The 17479-nt window shown below is 41.4% G+C and overlaps 1 protein-coding gene across 1 annotated transcript; it reads left to right on the forward strand.

Moving 5' to 3' along the window:
- The first annotated feature begins 3526 nt into the window (after window positions 1-3526).
- LOC117526490 (RNA-binding protein 42-like) lies at window positions 3527-17060 on the forward strand. The gene is made up of 2 exons (XM_034188557.1): window positions 3527-5053; window positions 17043-17060. Exon 1 carries the CDS (start codon window positions 3791-3793, stop codon window positions 5000-5002), a length of 1212 nt encoding a protein of 403 aa, XP_034044448.1. The 5' UTR covers window positions 3527-3790; the 3' UTR covers window positions 5003-5053; window positions 17043-17060.
- The last annotated feature ends 419 nt before the right edge of the window (window positions 17061-17479 follow it).

The raw sequence follows: 17479 nt of genomic DNA on the forward strand, positions 1-17479 counted from the left end.
AAAAAAAGTGTTTAATATACATATACGTATAACAACTGAAGATCATCTGAGTGGTTATTGTAACAGATTTAATGCAGTGAAACACCTGCACTCAAATTCACAACAAGGAACAAACATCACAGTATCCAACAGCTCTTTATCAATTTGTAAGACCAAGTAATACACACCAGTTGTTATGTGACACTCATTATTTGTCATTGAGTGATGTCACTTCTGTGCTCCCCAGCATCTCTAGCTGAAGTCAGCGGCATCAGCAAGTCGCCTGGACGGTCAGCTGCTGGCTCCTGCTGCCCTCCGATTCGTGCTCCAAGAAGACACACCCCTCTGATTTCAAGTAAAATATCAACAAAATAATTAAATGACACAGATCAATTTCACTGTCATTTAAATGAATGTTTTCCATTTTTGCAATGGAAAGAATATTTTCATTCTTTGAAAGTTGGAATGTACCATTCAACGAGGCATCACGACCTCTACAATATGATACATATCACTATACACCAATCACAATTCGTTACATATCACCATACATACTGGCATCACTGTTTACACCAAGTACAGTATGTAGAATCCAATCCAATCCAATCCACTTTATTTATACAGCCAAACACAAAAGTTTATCAAAGTGCTGCACAGTGATTTACACACAAAAACAGACGTGACACAAAGACAAACAAAAAAGAGATCACACAAGAACAGAGGTCACACAAGTCTCAACTCTCTCTCAGACCGTGAAAGCGGGGCCTCACGATCCTTCTGACTTTTGGGTTTTAAGCAGGGGGTGTCAGAAAAGTTACCACAGGGATAACTGTCTTGTGGCGACCAAGCGTTCATAGCGATGTCGCTTTTTGATCCTTCGATGTCGACTCTTCCTATCATTGTGAAGCAGAATTCGCCAAGTGTTGGATTGTAAGTAAGAAAGTAATCTGTGGTGAATGTTTTAACCTTAAAGAAGCAAATTATTCTAAAGTATAAATTACAATCCTTGATTTATCTGTTTCATATTTGTATATTTAGAAATCATTTATGATTCTTCTGCAAGAGCTTGTTATTTCTCCTGTACCGCAGCTGACTCGTCAAGGTATCAGAATACTGATTTTTCAAAAACGTATGATTTAATAAAGACTTAACGATACAATTATCACAATTCAAGATGCATCGTTAGCCTACACCCCAAAGTCTGAGCTCAGGTGTGCACAGAGCAGCATGGTGGCACTTCATACAAACTTATTCAAATACTAAATATTTGATATCCACATTGAACATATTTTAATGTTATGCATTGTTTAGGATGCAAGCAGACTTTTGAATTACTGCTAACAAAAATTCCAGTATCAGGATCGGACCAAAAAGTCAATAAGGTATACTGCACAACCCCAACAACAACTGCTGCTGTTACTATCGCAAACAAATGAAAACACTTTTCTGTTGCTATGAAGAAAAAATGCGTGTTACTCACTTGGATAATCGCACAGTATATTCTGTGGCTAACGATTTTCTGCTGCTCCCCTGCAACAATACAACAGTAATGCAAATTAATGAATGCAGCTCCACAGAGACTGGCCTCTTCATGTACTAATCTTTGTATCTTACAGTCATAACACACTCAATTTTAGTTACGTGCACACATATTATATGCATTAAACAATAATAATAAAGGAAAAAGTATTTAAAAGACAATGTGGAAAATAGATGTTGGTTTATCAGCTAATTATGTTTGTGATTTCATGTGAAACATCCTCAGAGTCCCACAATTCTATGTGTATGTGGAAATGTCTAACTTCTTCCCAGTGAATACTAGCATTTGTTTGATATGTGCTCTGGCCCCTGCAGTGTTCTAAGCTTCCATGGACTGAGTGTTGGTTGGGAAAACCAGTGGTTTAGGTGCATTTGTCATAGAGGAAAGGTTTGCTGACACAGACCCCACAGGCAATGCTGTGAACTTTGCTGGATCAATGGATGCCCTATGTACTGAAGTGCATGTGACGCATGTGATCACAACATTACAGACATCTGATCACCAATGTGCACATCCACAGCCATTATTATTGGTAATAGCCACCAGTCCCCAGTGCAGTAAACCCATGAACAGGGGATCCTGTATGACACACATCAGTCTATACCCTCCCCCCTCACACGCGCCCTCTCTCACTCTCCCTTACCCACCAGGAACTCAGCTGTCTGGCAGCTGTCCAGAAGGGGTCACACACACGCAGCAAAGCGATCAGCTGTTTATGAGCACAAATGCAGCTGAGCGAACATTTCATCCATCCTCACGCATGCGCAGCGGTTCATTCAGATGAGGGAACCTCGCGTAAGACCCGTGGCGCAGACAAGTGATTGGACCTTTCGAGTGCACCTCAACTTTGGCAAAATGTAGGTTGAATGTCCATTTGTGCGGCATTCAGCCAGGGGCACAATCGAGACATTAGGCCAGGATTCGAAGTGCCTGAACATTTTGCACAGTCCCATCAAAAGCTCTCCAAATGCCTTGAATTGCATTTTCCTGCCAGATTGCGGTTCAACTGCAACTCGACCGCCATTCGATATGTGCACACCACGAGTGTAGCTCTGGCTGCACGAATGTACCGACTGCTAAGAATGCTGTGCATGGGTTTTGAATGCACCTCAAATTTGCGCAAATTTGGGTCTAATCCTCATTTGTGCGGCATCTGTGTGGCATTCGGTCTCATTCATGTTAAGTGTGATGGGGTATAAGCATTTTAAAGCACACATGCACCCCAACCACTCACTTATGGTGTCAGGTTGTTTCATAATTTTGACATCAAACCTATGCACCTATGCACATAATTTTAACAAACGCTAAGAGAATTCATCATGTTCACCATAGCAGTCGTATAAAGCATTGCAATCTGTAGAATATGTGTAGCAAGATGAAATCCGGATTGAAAAGACTTCATCTTGCTACATATGGACACATTTATTTATTGGTACATTTTCCCCAGAATGCATTGCATTGGAAGAGATGACCAGTGTTCATCTTTTGGCACGTGCGCATTGGTATGTTAATTGTATGCTAATCATTTGAATGACGTAGTGGGTACTGACTTTCTGATTGGCTGAGAAATGTACATAATGCCAGAAGCATCCTATGAAAACAAATCTCAGCCAGCCTACTTCATACATTAGTGGTCAATCTAATAAATATAATGGCAGTTACTTTCACACACAATCTGTGTGAAAATTTATTTTATTTGCAGGTAGTTTCAAACTGGTAGCTTTATATTCAACGTGCTTTATGTACTTTTATTTGTAGTTTTGGTTTTAATTAACTTGTTTTCTGGTTAAGGTGAAGGTTTGCTTAATATTTTATTACAAACCTTAATATCAATTTTAAGACATTCTATAGTTGTTGTAAAGGTATGTTACATATATATTTCCCACACTTGTTTCAAGCACGTTATTTATTTATTCGAACACGCTCGTCACTGCTAGTTCCCTGTAAGACGCTCCCTTCCATTAGGTGGCGGTAACGTACATTTTCGTTGTTTGCTAACCGCCACAATACAAGGAAGAAGAAGATGCAGACGCGCTATCCGTGCGGCGTCTAGTTATCACGGTAGCGGTTTTGGTTAATAATAACCTTGCTCTTACTTAATGCTGGCTTAGTCTTACTAATTGACAACTTGTGCGCTAAGTTTTCGTGGCGTATTAAACATTCGTGTAACTTTGCAGCGTTTATTAGGCCGCTAACTGCGTCCTTGCGTGTTAGCAAAGGCTACCTAGCATTAGCTGTTACCGAGAGACAACGTCCTGCAGTGTTCCGACCATGGCGCTGAAGTCAGGAGAAGACAGGCTGAAGGAGATGGAGGCTGAGATGGCTCTGTTTGAGCAGGAGGTTCTGGGCGGCCCGGTTCCTGTGTCAGGGAGCCCGGCTGTTGTAGAGGCGGTACCTGTGGCCGTGGCTGTTCAGGCGCTCCCGGTGGTTCGACCCATTATAGGAACCAACACCTACAGACAGGTGCAGCAAACTTTGGAAGCCAGAGCTGCCAGTTTTGTTGGACCTCCTCCGCCTTTTGTTGGCCCAATTCGTCCTCCTCCTCCTCCAATGATGAGACCAGCCTTCGTCCCTCACATCCTGCAGAGACCTGGAGCTCAGAGGCTGCAAATGCTTCGGGGTCCTCCAAACCCGGGCCTGATGGTTCCTCCTATTCCCAGACCTCCTCCACCTCCTCCGATGATAATCTCGCCTTCACTGCCCGCACCTCAGGTTGCTTGTCCACCCATGCAGCACATGGGCCCTGCACCCCAGGTTGGCGATATAGTCCCTATGGTCACGGCCCCACCAGCAAGACAGGGAGCCCCGCCTCCCATCAAGCCCACATCTTCCATAATCCAGGCAGCGCCGACTGTATACTCTGCTCCTCCCGTGCCTGTGGTACATAAGAGAAGTGACATCAGAGCACAGAGACAAGCCAGGATGGAGGAACTGGCCGCACGAGTCGCTGAGCAGCAAGCAGCAGTGATGCCAGCGGGGCTGCTGAACAAGGAGACTGAAGAGAGCAGCGCTGTTATTGGACCCAGCATGCCGGAGCCTGAGGTACCCCACCCCGAGCCTGTAGAAACTACGACAGAGGAGAAGAAGAAATCAAAGGTGGAAAAGGTGAAGAAGTGCATCCGCACTGCAGCAGGCACAAGTTGGGAGGACGCCAGTCTGCTGGAATGGGATTCAGATGATTTTCGCATATTCTGCGGCGATCTTGGTAACGAGGTCAACGATGACATACTGGCCAGAGCCTTTAGCCGGTACCCATCTTTCCTCAAAGCGAAAGTGGTGAGGGACAAACGTACAGGAAAGACCAAAGGCTACGGCTTTGTCAGCTTTAAGGATCCCAACGATTATGTCAGAGCAATGAGGGAGATGAACGGGAAGTACGTTGGCAGTCGACCCATCAAACTGAGAAAAAGCATGTGGAAGGACCGCAACATTGAGGTGGTGCGCAAGAAGCAGAAAGAGAAGAAAAAACTGGGCCTGAGATAACTGTCATCTACACGTGTGCAAGCTGTTATTCCTGGTGGATGCACAACGTGTGTTTGGAGATTTATTTGGATCTTTCTGTTTGAATGTGCTGAGAATTCTTCAAAGAATTTTCTCCCCTTCAAATAAAACTATTATTTCTTCTTTTTTTTTTTATTTAAACAAAAAGCTAAATAAAAAAGTTGTCACATTGCCATGTGATTGGTTAATCTCTGACAGGTTCACAAGTCTGTGTTTACTCTGACAAAGTCAAAGAAAACCTGAGCATTAGAAAGTAAATCAGGGATTTTTCTAAACCGGGAAATAGGCGCACTATGCCCCCTTGTTTTGGCTGTGCGCCCCCTTGCCAAAATGCCAATTAAAAAAAAAAAAAGCTTTATTCCCAGCATACAGCCTTCCCCTCGGAGATCGATTTTTTTCCGTGAATACATAATACTGATGCCAGGAAATAGCAAACCCCTTTGTGATAAACACTGTATTTTTCCAAAATAATAAAAATGTGGAAAAATGACTAAGAACGCATAAATGTCCTAAAGCACACAGCTCCTACACTGTTGTGCCAGTCCTTCAGGAAGCCTCCGAATGCTTATTTTGACCTCAAATTTTCAAAAGCTTTTTCCAAGAAAAACCCCTGTGAATAAACAGGACTGTTTTACCGTGTAACTTACATTAATGATGCAACAAGTGCTCCAAATTTACATGACCTGACTGACACACGGCTTTACAATGTCCACCAGAGATGTGATTTAATCCTGTTCTCACGCCACACCTCATAACTGTGTACATTTATACTGTGAGAGTACATAGCTTGTGTCTATCCATGTGCTCCATGAGATGTTCAGTCAGTTTATTTGTACTATGCTTTAGTTTTAACACCATAAGAAGGCATTTCAAGCGGCTGTCACAATTTTGTGTGCCGTCCTAAAACATGCCAATTTATCTTCATAACCCTAATAATTATAATAAGCTCTGCTGTGGTGCTCGTGATGCTGACTTCACTATATGCAGTTGAAATGCCAGGTTTGAAAACATTTGGGTTTGCATCTTATCGCAAAGATGCAGCACTTTTGTCTTATTTGGCTTTAAAATTCACAGAAACTGATGGAATGCTGGACTGCTAATGGATAAACGGTGCAGAATGTCTTCAACAAAAAGCCTTTTAATGATCCATTTTTCATATGTTAGCAAATGAGAAACACATTAGGGCGCATAATGAATCCTTTATTGTTGGGAACATTTTGTAATAATGATTTATTACAATTATGTGGATTGCCATTTTATAACAATTAAGCAAGTAATTTCTATGCAGCATTTAAAATACCCTAATCTTTGCTGAAAGAAATGTTCTCTCTGTCCCAGATACCGATTGGGGAAATGGCCAGAGTTCAGGAGAAGGCCAGAGTGACTGCCGCCTTTTCTTATTTCAGCCCTTACCATGTAGAACTCTAGATTGTCCAGGTCAGTCCCAGTCCCACTGATCAGTTTTTTACTCTGTGGTCACATCTCATGAAGAGATGCTTTAAAACATAATCAGAAAAACTCTGTCTATCTTGTCTCTCATATCTCAGCATATCCACTAAAATCCCAAACTGCAATCTTTGGAGTTGGACATTTCCTTTGGTGATACCAGCACCTAGTCCCTCATCTTTTCATCAAATTTTATGTTATACTCCCTATTATTGATGTCATGTTTCTTAATAACTTTAGTTATGCTTCTCTCTCCCTGGAGTTGTCATTCTGTGGAAAATTCCACAAACAGAAGGTCTTGATCTTTGCAGACAATGAGCTGTCAATAACAGCTGCTACAATTGCAGTTTTCCCCAGAAATTGCTTTGTTATACAACATGTATGTTTACACTGGCTCAAAACAGAGTTAAATGGTAAAAACCTCATTTGATCTTTCCAGGTCACTCAATGTTAAAGGTCATGTGTTCAACAGAAATAGGATACAAGATCTAAGACATATTAGTGCTTAATAGTAACCACAAGTGTACCTTTAACCAGTTCCTCAAAATAGCTAGGCTAAATATACATTAAGCAGTGTGACAAATTCTGACCTTTGACCTTGAATTTTAACTGATTTCTCTATCAAAACATTCTGGCCTTGGCTGAACAATTGTTCCCCCAAGTTTGGTTTAAATTCACTCACTGCAAGAGATTTATGACTTAAAAAAAGAAAAAGCTAAAAATGAGTCCAATAAAGGACAAAGGTCAAGTACCAAAATCCAATATTATGACACAGCTGTAATAGGGAGCTGCGGACACTAGGGGGCAGTGTTGATTAGCAAAGAACCTGTGGAGCACGAAGACTTTTCTAAATTGCTAGTTTTAATTAAAACACACAGCACAATAGCAATGTAAAAATATGCTAAAAGAGGATTTATAAACGTTTTCCACTTGGGACACCGACTGGCTTACATTAGGCATTAGTCATCAAGCTAATAAATGTGATGTACAAGCGTAATAACACAATTACTTGCTTACACTGGAAACGTCTCTCTCTTTTATCTGCCCCAATTGCTCCCCACCCCCCTCTCTTTGTGTTGCTTTGAGTGTGTGTTTGTGTGTCTCACGTTCACAGTACACACACACAGAGCGAGAGAACTCCCTGCACTCTCTCAACATTATCTTTTCCGGAAATTGCTTCTCAAGCGCAGCCAGAGCCCCATTAGAAAAGAAGAACTCGACGCTGTAACCTTTTTAAAAGCCATTAGTGTTGCACCTGCTTCTCTTTCTTTTCCTGTTTGTGTGTCCTATTTGTCTCTCGTGTTAACACACACACACACACTGGCTTCCTGATTGTTAGCTTCCTCTTTCCCAATCCCACAAATCCTGAGAAGTAGTAGACTCAGCCTTCCACTCCAATTAGCGGATGAGTCACTGACATTTAAAAGGTTCTGCTGCAGAGTGCCAAAAAACAGTTGATTTCATCATTCATCTTTGCTATTCTGATGGGTTTTGACTGTTAAATCGTGAGTAGCTCTCAAAGCTAGGTATTAGTTAAACATCTCTTGTATAATGTATGTCAAGTCATCACGGCGCATCTCCTGAGGTTTATTCAGTCAGACTTCAGTGAGTGGGGGGAATCCTAAATTCATTCATTCATTTTCTGATGCTTATCCGGGTCTGGGTTGTGGTGGCAGCAAACCAAGCAGCTCATCCCACACTTCCCTATCCTTAGCCAAGTCCTGTAACTCTTCCTGTGGGATCCTGAGCTGTTCCCAAGCCATCTGGGAAATATAATCCCTCCTGGTCTGGGTGTTCCCCGGGGCCTCCTCTCAGTTGTACGTGCCTGAAAGACCTCCCTACAAAGGAAACCAGGGTGCATCCTCCTTTCGATGCGAAGAAGCAGTGGCTCCTCCAGGATAGTTGAGGTTCTAACCCTGTCCAGGGCCCGGTTTCATAAAGCAGTCTAATCTTGTTTAGTGGACTAAACTCACTAATAGTGCAGCAGATAACTGAAACAATCGTGCAAATGGTGATACAAGCACCAAGGTTGGCACAAATACTCCTTAGACATTACTCTTGAACAAACTGACTGGCCACTTGAATTTTCAGTAGGTGGCCAGGTAGGGGTCAATTGAAGAATTACACAGGGGTCAAAATTAAAAATGCTGAAATCATTTTGAAAACTACACCACGTTATTCGTGTGATCGTAAAGATTCCAAAAAGGTATAGATTGGGCTATCTATGACTGAATGATTAGGAGTTATGGGGTAAAAACAGCAAAAATGGTGACAAAGGTCAGTTTCAGTTTGTACAGGGGTCAAAGTTAAAGTTGCTCCACTTTTGGTAAAAATGATGCAAATTATTAGTTGAGGCAACAGGGTTTTAAAAAGGAATAGTTTGGACCATGTATCATGCTTAGTTCTCATGTTACAGGGTAACATATGTCACATGTCATAGAATCCAATGGATGTTGACCTTGTTTGACCTTTACTTTGGAGACCAAACATTCAGCACAATCAAAACTATTCCATTTATTAATCCTATTAGCTCAACCAATAATTTGTATCACTTTTTACCAAAATTACAGTAACTTTAACTTTTGATCCCTGTAGAAACTGACACTGACCTTTGTCACCATTTTTGCTGTTTTTACCTCATAACTTCTGATCATTCAGGCATAGATAGTCAAAACTATACCTTTTTGGAATCTTTACAATCAGACAAATAATGTGGTGTAGTTTTCAAAAGGATTTCAGCATTTTTAATTTCGGCCCCTGTGTAATTCTTCAATTGACCCCTACTTGGCCCCTATTGAAAATTCAAGTGGCCAGTCGGTTTGTTCAAAAGAGTAATGTCTAAGGAGTATTTGTGCCAACTTTGGTGCTTGTATCACCATTTGCACAATTTTGGTATAAATATTCTCTTAGCCGCTGCACTATAAGTCGACTCATCTTTTGGCATTAGTCGTTGCACAAAGTCGCTTAGTAGGTTAAAGTTTCGTGCTACCCGACTAAAGTTTTTAATCTGGTACAGACGAGGCTAATCTTATTTTAGATGACAAAATTTCAGTGTCATACCTCAAAAAAGGCAGTTGTCATGTACTACCACTTGATGGAGGAGGAAGGAAGGAAAGCCTTATGGTGGGAGCGGGTGTTCCGGGACTGGAATAATCCATTGGAGATGTTTATGGACGGCGAGATCGGGAGCACTTCTCCTCTGCTGCAGCAGACTCAGCCATGTTTGTAGCAGACAGACCAAACAAAACTGTCATGCGTTGGAGGTGTGGCTTGGCAGCGGCACCCCCAAGGCCACTATGACCATGAAAATTCGTTAACTAGCATAAAATGCCTAATCTTCAAGTTTAGTCGTCGATGTGAAATGGAGATTAGACGGATAACGCTGGGTGACAAAGTCGACTAAGTAAGCTTAGTAGACTAAAAGAATAGACTGTTTTATGAAACTGGCCCATGGAGTGTGAGCCCAGATTCCCAACAGAAGAATTTCATTTCCAGGACTTGTATCCAGGACTTGTCTCACTGGTGTTTCTTGACTCTGTTTGTCTTATCAAGGTTTTAAGAATGTTTGGAGGCGAAAATACCCAACAATCTTATTGTTTCAGTCATTACCCAAAGTTCATGACCATAGGTAAGGATTTAAGAGCGTAAATCAACTGGTAAATTGAGAGCCGGATCAGCTCCTTTTTCACCATGACAGTGCAGCACAGCATCTGTAAAACATCAGACGCTGCTCTAATCCGTCCATCGATCTCACACTCTAACTTACCTCTACTCATGAACAAGACCCCGATACTTAAACTCCTCCACTTGGGGAAATAACTCTCCCATCATCCAGACTGGACAACATGAATCCATTCTGTTTGTATTTGCCAATATTTACTTTTTCCTTGTAAAACTTGTTGCTGTTTGTTTGTATTACTTTTTCTCCTGATACTTTGTGTCCTTACACCCCTTCTGACTTTGGGTAGTTTGGACAGTGGACATAAAGCAGCTGATTGGAGAGGTCAATGCAGTTCAGGCAGCCTATAGTGCATCCAGAAAGTATTCACAGCACTTCACTTTTTCCACATTTTATGTTACAGCCTTATTCCAAAATGTAGTAAATTCATTTTTTCTGTCAAAATTCTACTCACAACACCCCATAATGACAATATGAAAAGTTTTTTTTTTATTTTTGCAAATTTATTAAAAATAAAAACTAAGAAATCAGACATACATAAATATTCACAGCCTTTGCTCAGTACTTTGTTGATACACCTTTGGCAGCAATTACAGCAGAGGTCTCAAACTAATTCCAGAAAGGACGAAGAGGGTGCAGGTTTTCTTTGTGGGAATGCAGAAAAAGTGAAGCGTTGTGAATACGTTCTGGATGCACTTTACATTGACAACCCTACTCCCAATAGGTATTGATGCCACAACCAACATGTTTAATTTTGCTGTAATGAGTGATGCAAACTACTATATACATTGTAAGTGATACACAAATACAGTATATACAGTGGGAGGGCTAAGTCCAGTGTGCACTCAGTAAAATAGACTTAACAAAAGTATTGCGCAGTTTGTTGACCTGGGATATACATCAGTAAATATATATACTTACAGTGCAGATTGTACAGTCTAACAGCAGCGGGAAGGAAGGACCTATGATGCTTCTCCTTCAGACATTTTGGGTGAATCAGTCTGGTACAGGAGCTGTCCAGTGCTGCGATGGCTGAGACTGCTTCTGGAGCAGAGATGATTGCTTATTTACTATCCTCTTACCCACCACGTGCACTGGGTTCAGGAGGCATCCAAGAACTGAACTGGCCTTGCTGGTCAGTTTGTCCAGTTGCTTCCTGTCTGCTGTTGATATGCTGCTGACCCAGTTGGCCACTCCAAAGAAGATGGCTGATATTATGCAATATCAATTTTGAATGATCTTGTACAGTTGATTATAGTTTGGGTTTCGTGTTAAACATCTGCAAAGTCCCACAATTTTGTGTCTGCAGGTAGAAATCCTTGTACTTTAAGCGAAGTTGAAGAAAAGAACAGCTTCTTCTGGAATGCCCTGCTTGTTCTGTAAGCCACACCCAGTGAGCCAGTCTTTATTCTGAGCCACGCCCACACAGTCTGTGGGAGAACGGAGGGACCGCAGGCTTGAGCAAACAGGAACAACAACAGGACCTAATAAATGTGAATGACTGAATGAATTTATTCGGCACACACACACACACACACACACACACTCTTAACAAAAAATCTCATAAAACAAAAAACTAATAAAAAATTTCCCAATTTTGTGCGGCCGAAAGGGTGTAGGCAGAAGCAAAAGCTTAGAAACACCCACCCCTTTTACCATCTACTTATATATATATATATATATACACACACTCATAAAAACAAATACCAAAAAAGAAAAAACAAGCACAGACAATATAGATTAATCAGTGAACTAAAATATCTCAACACAACAGAACAAACAAACAAAAAAACCATCACCCCAGTGTCTGTGGTGATTTTTGCCACAAACATCTGTTTATCAGGCATCTGGAAAGTTCTGTTAGCTGGTGCCACATGTTGCAGCATCCACCACCGTGAGTCCTGTTTGGCAACCATGCAAGGAGAAAACTGGTCCCTCCCTACTTCTACCTGCCTGCCGCTGCCAGATGACATGTTGGCGTCCAGCAAGTAGCCACCTGCCTGCCGCTGCCAGGTGACATGTTGGCGTCCCCTTGGGCTTATTCCAGGGTCTCGGATCCTCAACACAAAGGCAACTGCACATTAGTTTTTGTACAGAGATTCATGACACATGGACAAAATGTTGTAGCTGACATTTTCTAATGTTGCAAGTTCTACACCCCAACTTGGTCTTTCTAAGTAACTGTTCATGTGACATAAAGTGATTCCAGCTATACCCAAGGATCCTCTGCAGATTCAGTGCAGAATGTCCAGAAAGTATTCACAGCACTTCACTTTTTCCACATTTTGTTTTACAGCCTTATTCCAAAATTGAATGAATTCTTTTTCCCCTCATACTTCTACTCACAACACCCCATAATGACAACATGAAAAAAGTTTTTTTTTTTATTTTTGCAAATTTATTAACAATAAAAACTAAGAAATCACATGTACATAAGCATTCACAGCCTTTGCTCAATACTTTGTTGATGCACCTTTGACAGGGATTACAACCTCAAGTCTTCTTGAATATGACACCACAAGCTTGGCGCACCTATCTTTGGCCAGTTTTGCCCATTCCTCTTTGCAGCACCTCTCAAGCTCCATCAATTTGGATGGGGAGCGTTAGTGTATAGCCATTTTCAGATCTCGTCAGAGGTGTTCAATTGGATTCAGGTCTGGGCTTCACTGTAGGGATGATGTCTGGTTTCCCTCAAACATGATGCCCTGCATTCATGCCAAAGAGTTCAATCTTTGTTTCATCAGACCAGAGAATGTAGTTTCTCATAATCTGAGAGTCCTTCAGGTGCCTTTTGGCAAACTCCAGGTGGGCTGCCATGTGCGTTTTAAGGAGTGGTTTCAGTCTGGCCACTCTACCATACAGGCCTGATTGGTGGATTGCTGCAGAGATGGTTGTCTTTCTGGAAGGTTATCCTCTCTCCACAGAGGAATGCTTGAGCTCTGACAGAGTGACCATCAGATTTTTGGTCACCTCCTCCCTGGCTAAGGCCCTTCTCCCTGATTGCTCAGATTGGCAGCCATCTCTAGGACGAGTCCTGGTAGATCTGAAATTCTTCCAGTTACAGATGATGGAGGCCACTGTGCTCATTGGGAAATTTTTTTCATGTTGTCATTATGGGGTATTGTGAGTAGAATTTTGACGAAAAAAAAAGAATTTACTCCATTTTGGAATAAGGCTGCAACATAACAAAATGTGGGAAAAGTGAAGCGCTGTGAATACTTTTTGGATGCACCGCAAATGGTACTAAAGACATCCAGTCAATAAATACGGTTGCTGGTTTTTCTCTAGGCATACTGGATCCTAACCACGCCCCCACTGGACATGTTGCAAGAGTGCTCAGACAGACTGACTGGGCATGCCTCACCGAAAACAAGTACACAGTCTGCACTAACCCGCGGCTCCTTGGGCAAACATTGATTGGCTTACCATTGACAAGTGATGGTTATACAGTTCTTGACCTTTTTGACCCCCAAATCAATAGGTTTCCTGGGGCCACCATACCTAACATGCATACGCATTATGGTGGCAATCAGGCAATTACAAATTAAATTATTGTGCTCACAATATTTTTACAAAGTACACCCCAGTGACCTTGACCTTTTGATCCCAAAGTCAAGAGGCTTCTTGGCATCAAAATACAAAACAACACATGCCAGGTTTGCTGACAGTCGCAGTTAAAAATATGTGACGTATGTGTGTGCTCATATGACTTTTAGAAAGTATGCTCCAGTGACCTTGACCTTTGATCCCAAAATCAATAGCCTTCTTGGGGTCACTGTGTGTAATTCATGTATCAAGTTTGGTGACAATCAGGATGGTATAACTGAAGTAATCTCACTCCCCTAAATATTGTCTACTGAGTGCTAGTACAGGCTAACAAGTTTGAGAATCCTCATTTTTGTAAAATAAAGTGTCATACTTATTGCTTATCACAAAAGAAGGTAAGGAAGCATGAATCCCTGTCACCAAAGAAGCAAAAATGTGAACAGAAACTAGTGATGGCATAATGCCATATGCAATCTCACCACTAGACGACACTAAATTATACACACTGTATCTTTAAGCAGACTGACTCGAGTGTCACACCATTGGTCACTCTTTGTGACTCTTAACAGTGGACCCAGCTCTGCTCTGTATAGTGAAAATATGAGTTTGACAGGTATGTCCCACACAGCTGTGCAGGTCCAACCTGTGTTCACTAGGTACGTGTTGCACTTGCATCTCCTGCGAGAAAGGAAATCATCAGAACTCAGGCGTGACTCAGAGCTCGGATTATACACGCAAGTGGGCCAAAATCAAATTTGACTGTAAAGATCAGATCTTCGTCACACGAAGAGGGGTTAAAAAAAGAGTCAGGTTCTCTTCAGCTGCTAATGTGAACGTGGCCTTTTGTGTCCTGTAATTGTGATTGATAGTCAAAGCCATTACGTAGAGACAGAAGTGATTTGTAAAATAAATTCATGTGCAGACAGCAGGTGTCTGCTTTGGCTCCCTTTACAAGAACATCAATAACCAGAAGAGCACTGCTGCATTTAAACCAACACAAGCGCTTGACACATGGCGTTAACACCAGACACTGTCCACATGTGTATGAAAAGAAAGAAAAGTGGCTGTGTGAGCGCTGACAGATAAAAAGTGCGCTTTATCACATCCCAAAACAAAACCAGCAGCCTGTGGGTAATAAAAAGGTTCTATCTGTCATAGTAAATTACAAATATTGGTCTTCGCCTTGCTGCAGTCTCCTGATTATGCTCAACAGTCTGCTTCTGACAATTATGAAGCTATTAACACTGTGCGCGCGTGCATGTGTGTACACCAAAGAGAGCTGCTGCTTATTGGAGGAAATATTCTGTCAGTATTTATGGCCTTGACAGCCGCAGACTCTCTGGCTCTCGCAATATCAAATTTTCATGTTCGCTGCGCGTCCGGTTTCTGACATTTGTGAGCAAATTAAACATGGATGGAGAAGAAAGAGACGAGGAATAAAAGAAATTACAGCACATAAGCAGTGTGGAACTAAAATGGACCTCACGCGTGCACAGGTTTGAGGGAGCTGCTCCTTCTGAAGGACCATGCCGTCAATCCTATTTAGCATGTCTGCTAAGGAAGGCCATCAGCCAGATCCAGAGGTCTCAGGAGACTGGATCAGGAATGCGAGTGCACACATGCATGCACACACACACACACATGCATAGAGGCAGAGGTCTCTGTGCTTGTATTGCATTGGTCGAACAACTGCAAAAGCTAGATTCCTCTAGAATAGAGTTGCAGGCTTACAGTTTTTGTGAGGTTCATATTGTTCAATTTGGTAGTTAACATGCTGATTTCTACAATTTATACTGTTACATATATGCTCCTTAATTCAGTGTGGTTTATTCCTATTCATTTGTCCATGCACATGCAAAATCGTAGATTACTTTGTCTTGTGTTTCATTGCATTGCAGTCTAACAAGTACAAAAAGCTACATTCATCTCAAACATTATGCAAACAGTTGGAGTCTTACAGTCAGTCTTTGAGATTCATAATACTTACTTTCATTGTCAAAGCTGCTGATTTCTACAATTTGTACATTACACGCATGCTTGTTAATTCATTTTGGTTATTGCTGTGATTGTGTTGATGCACATGCAAAATAACAGATTATTTGGTGAGTGTCGCATTGCACTGCAGTCTCATAGCTACAACAAGCTAGATGCTACTTGTACATTCTTCAAACAGTTGCAGCCTTACAGTCGGGTTTATTCTGTTCAGTTTCATGTCAAAGGTGCTGAATTCTGCAGTTTGTACTATTACATATATGCTCATTAATTAATTCTGGTTTACTCCTATTATTGTGTCGATGCATGTGCAAAATAGTAGATTATTTTGGCCAGTGTTGCATTGCATTGTAGTCTAATCACTGCACAAAGATAGATTCCTCTCAAACATTCTGCAAACATTCTTAATCTTTTTTTCCCCCTCCAGTTTCCCTGTCAAAGCTATTGATTTCTACTATTTATGCTCGTACATACATTGTGGTTTATTCCTGCCATTGTGTCCGTGCATGCACAAAATAGTAAGATTATTTTGGCTAGTGTTGCACTGGATTGCATTAAATGGGTTTGTCAGTCTTAGTTGCAAAATAGCTAAAACATTACAGTCGGTATAAACAGCTTTAATAATTAATGAGCACAAACAGTTTAAAAATTGAACACAGCAGACTTCACAAAGGTATGACAGGTTTAGGATTGTTATTGCACCTTTATTTCAGTGGAATGCATCGTTTTTATGTGTGCCTGCAGAAAATCTAAATATCATGAAGTTAATATAAATGCTGATGTCTTTATATAAAGGAGAACCATCAAGAGTAGACATTCTGTGACTTTACTGACACAGGCACAAGTCTCAAAACAGCCCCAAAGAGACAAATGTGCTGTCAGCTATTTACTCTCACCAGGGCTGTAGCCAGGAAGCTATTTTGGCAGGGGTGGGACCTGCCATCCACTAGCTGTCATCACTGTAGTGATGCAAAGAGTTTGTTTGAAGTACTGAATGAACTTCTGAAGCATCTGTTTCATTCACTGTCTTGAGCATTTTGAAAACTTAATCATTTCTACAAGAAACTCTTTCAGTGAGTGTGAGGTGCCCAAATTGAGCAATTGACTGATTTATGGTTTCACACATAAAAAAAAAAAAAAAGTTTTTAATGGTTTAATTTTGTGGGCGATGATTTCTTGTTAGGGCAGCACGGTGGCTTAGTGGTTAGCACTGTTGCCTCACAGCGAGAAGGTCGTGGGTTCAATTCCCGTGGCCTTTCTGTGTGGAGTTTGCATGTTCTGTTCTGTTGCATGTCATGTTCTGTTGCATGTTTGCATGTGGGTTAGGTGGATTGGACTCTTTAAAAAAATTGTCCGTAGGTGTGTGTGTGTCTGTGTTTGTTTGTCTATTTGTGGCCCTGCGACAGACTGGCGTCCTGTCCTGAGTGTATCCCACCTCGCGCTCTATGACTGCTGGGATAGGCTCCAGCCCCCCGCGACCCTTAATTGGACTAAGCGATAGAAGATGAATGAATGAATGATTTCTTGTTTTGAACATTTGGAAATTGAACTGTTTTCTGAAACAAATGATTAATTTACAGTTTCTTGTATTTTTTTTTAGCTTCACACCCTATGACTGCCAGGACAGGCTCCAGCCCCCCGGGCCCGATCTTGGATAAGGAGTTGGAGATGAGTGTGTATTTTTTAAAAAGGCAAAACTTTTTATGCGAATATTTCATTTAGTGTTTCAAATACTTTGAAATAATTCTTTTCTGAAAGGTTGATTTTATTTATTGCTTTTTAGTGTTTCAGCTGTT

Source organism: Thalassophryne amazonica, chromosome 15 (assembly GCF_902500255.1).
Source record: "Thalassophryne amazonica chromosome 15, fThaAma1.1, whole genome shotgun sequence".
Classification (NCBI taxonomy): domain Eukaryota; kingdom Metazoa; phylum Chordata; class Actinopteri; order Batrachoidiformes; family Batrachoididae; genus Thalassophryne; species Thalassophryne amazonica.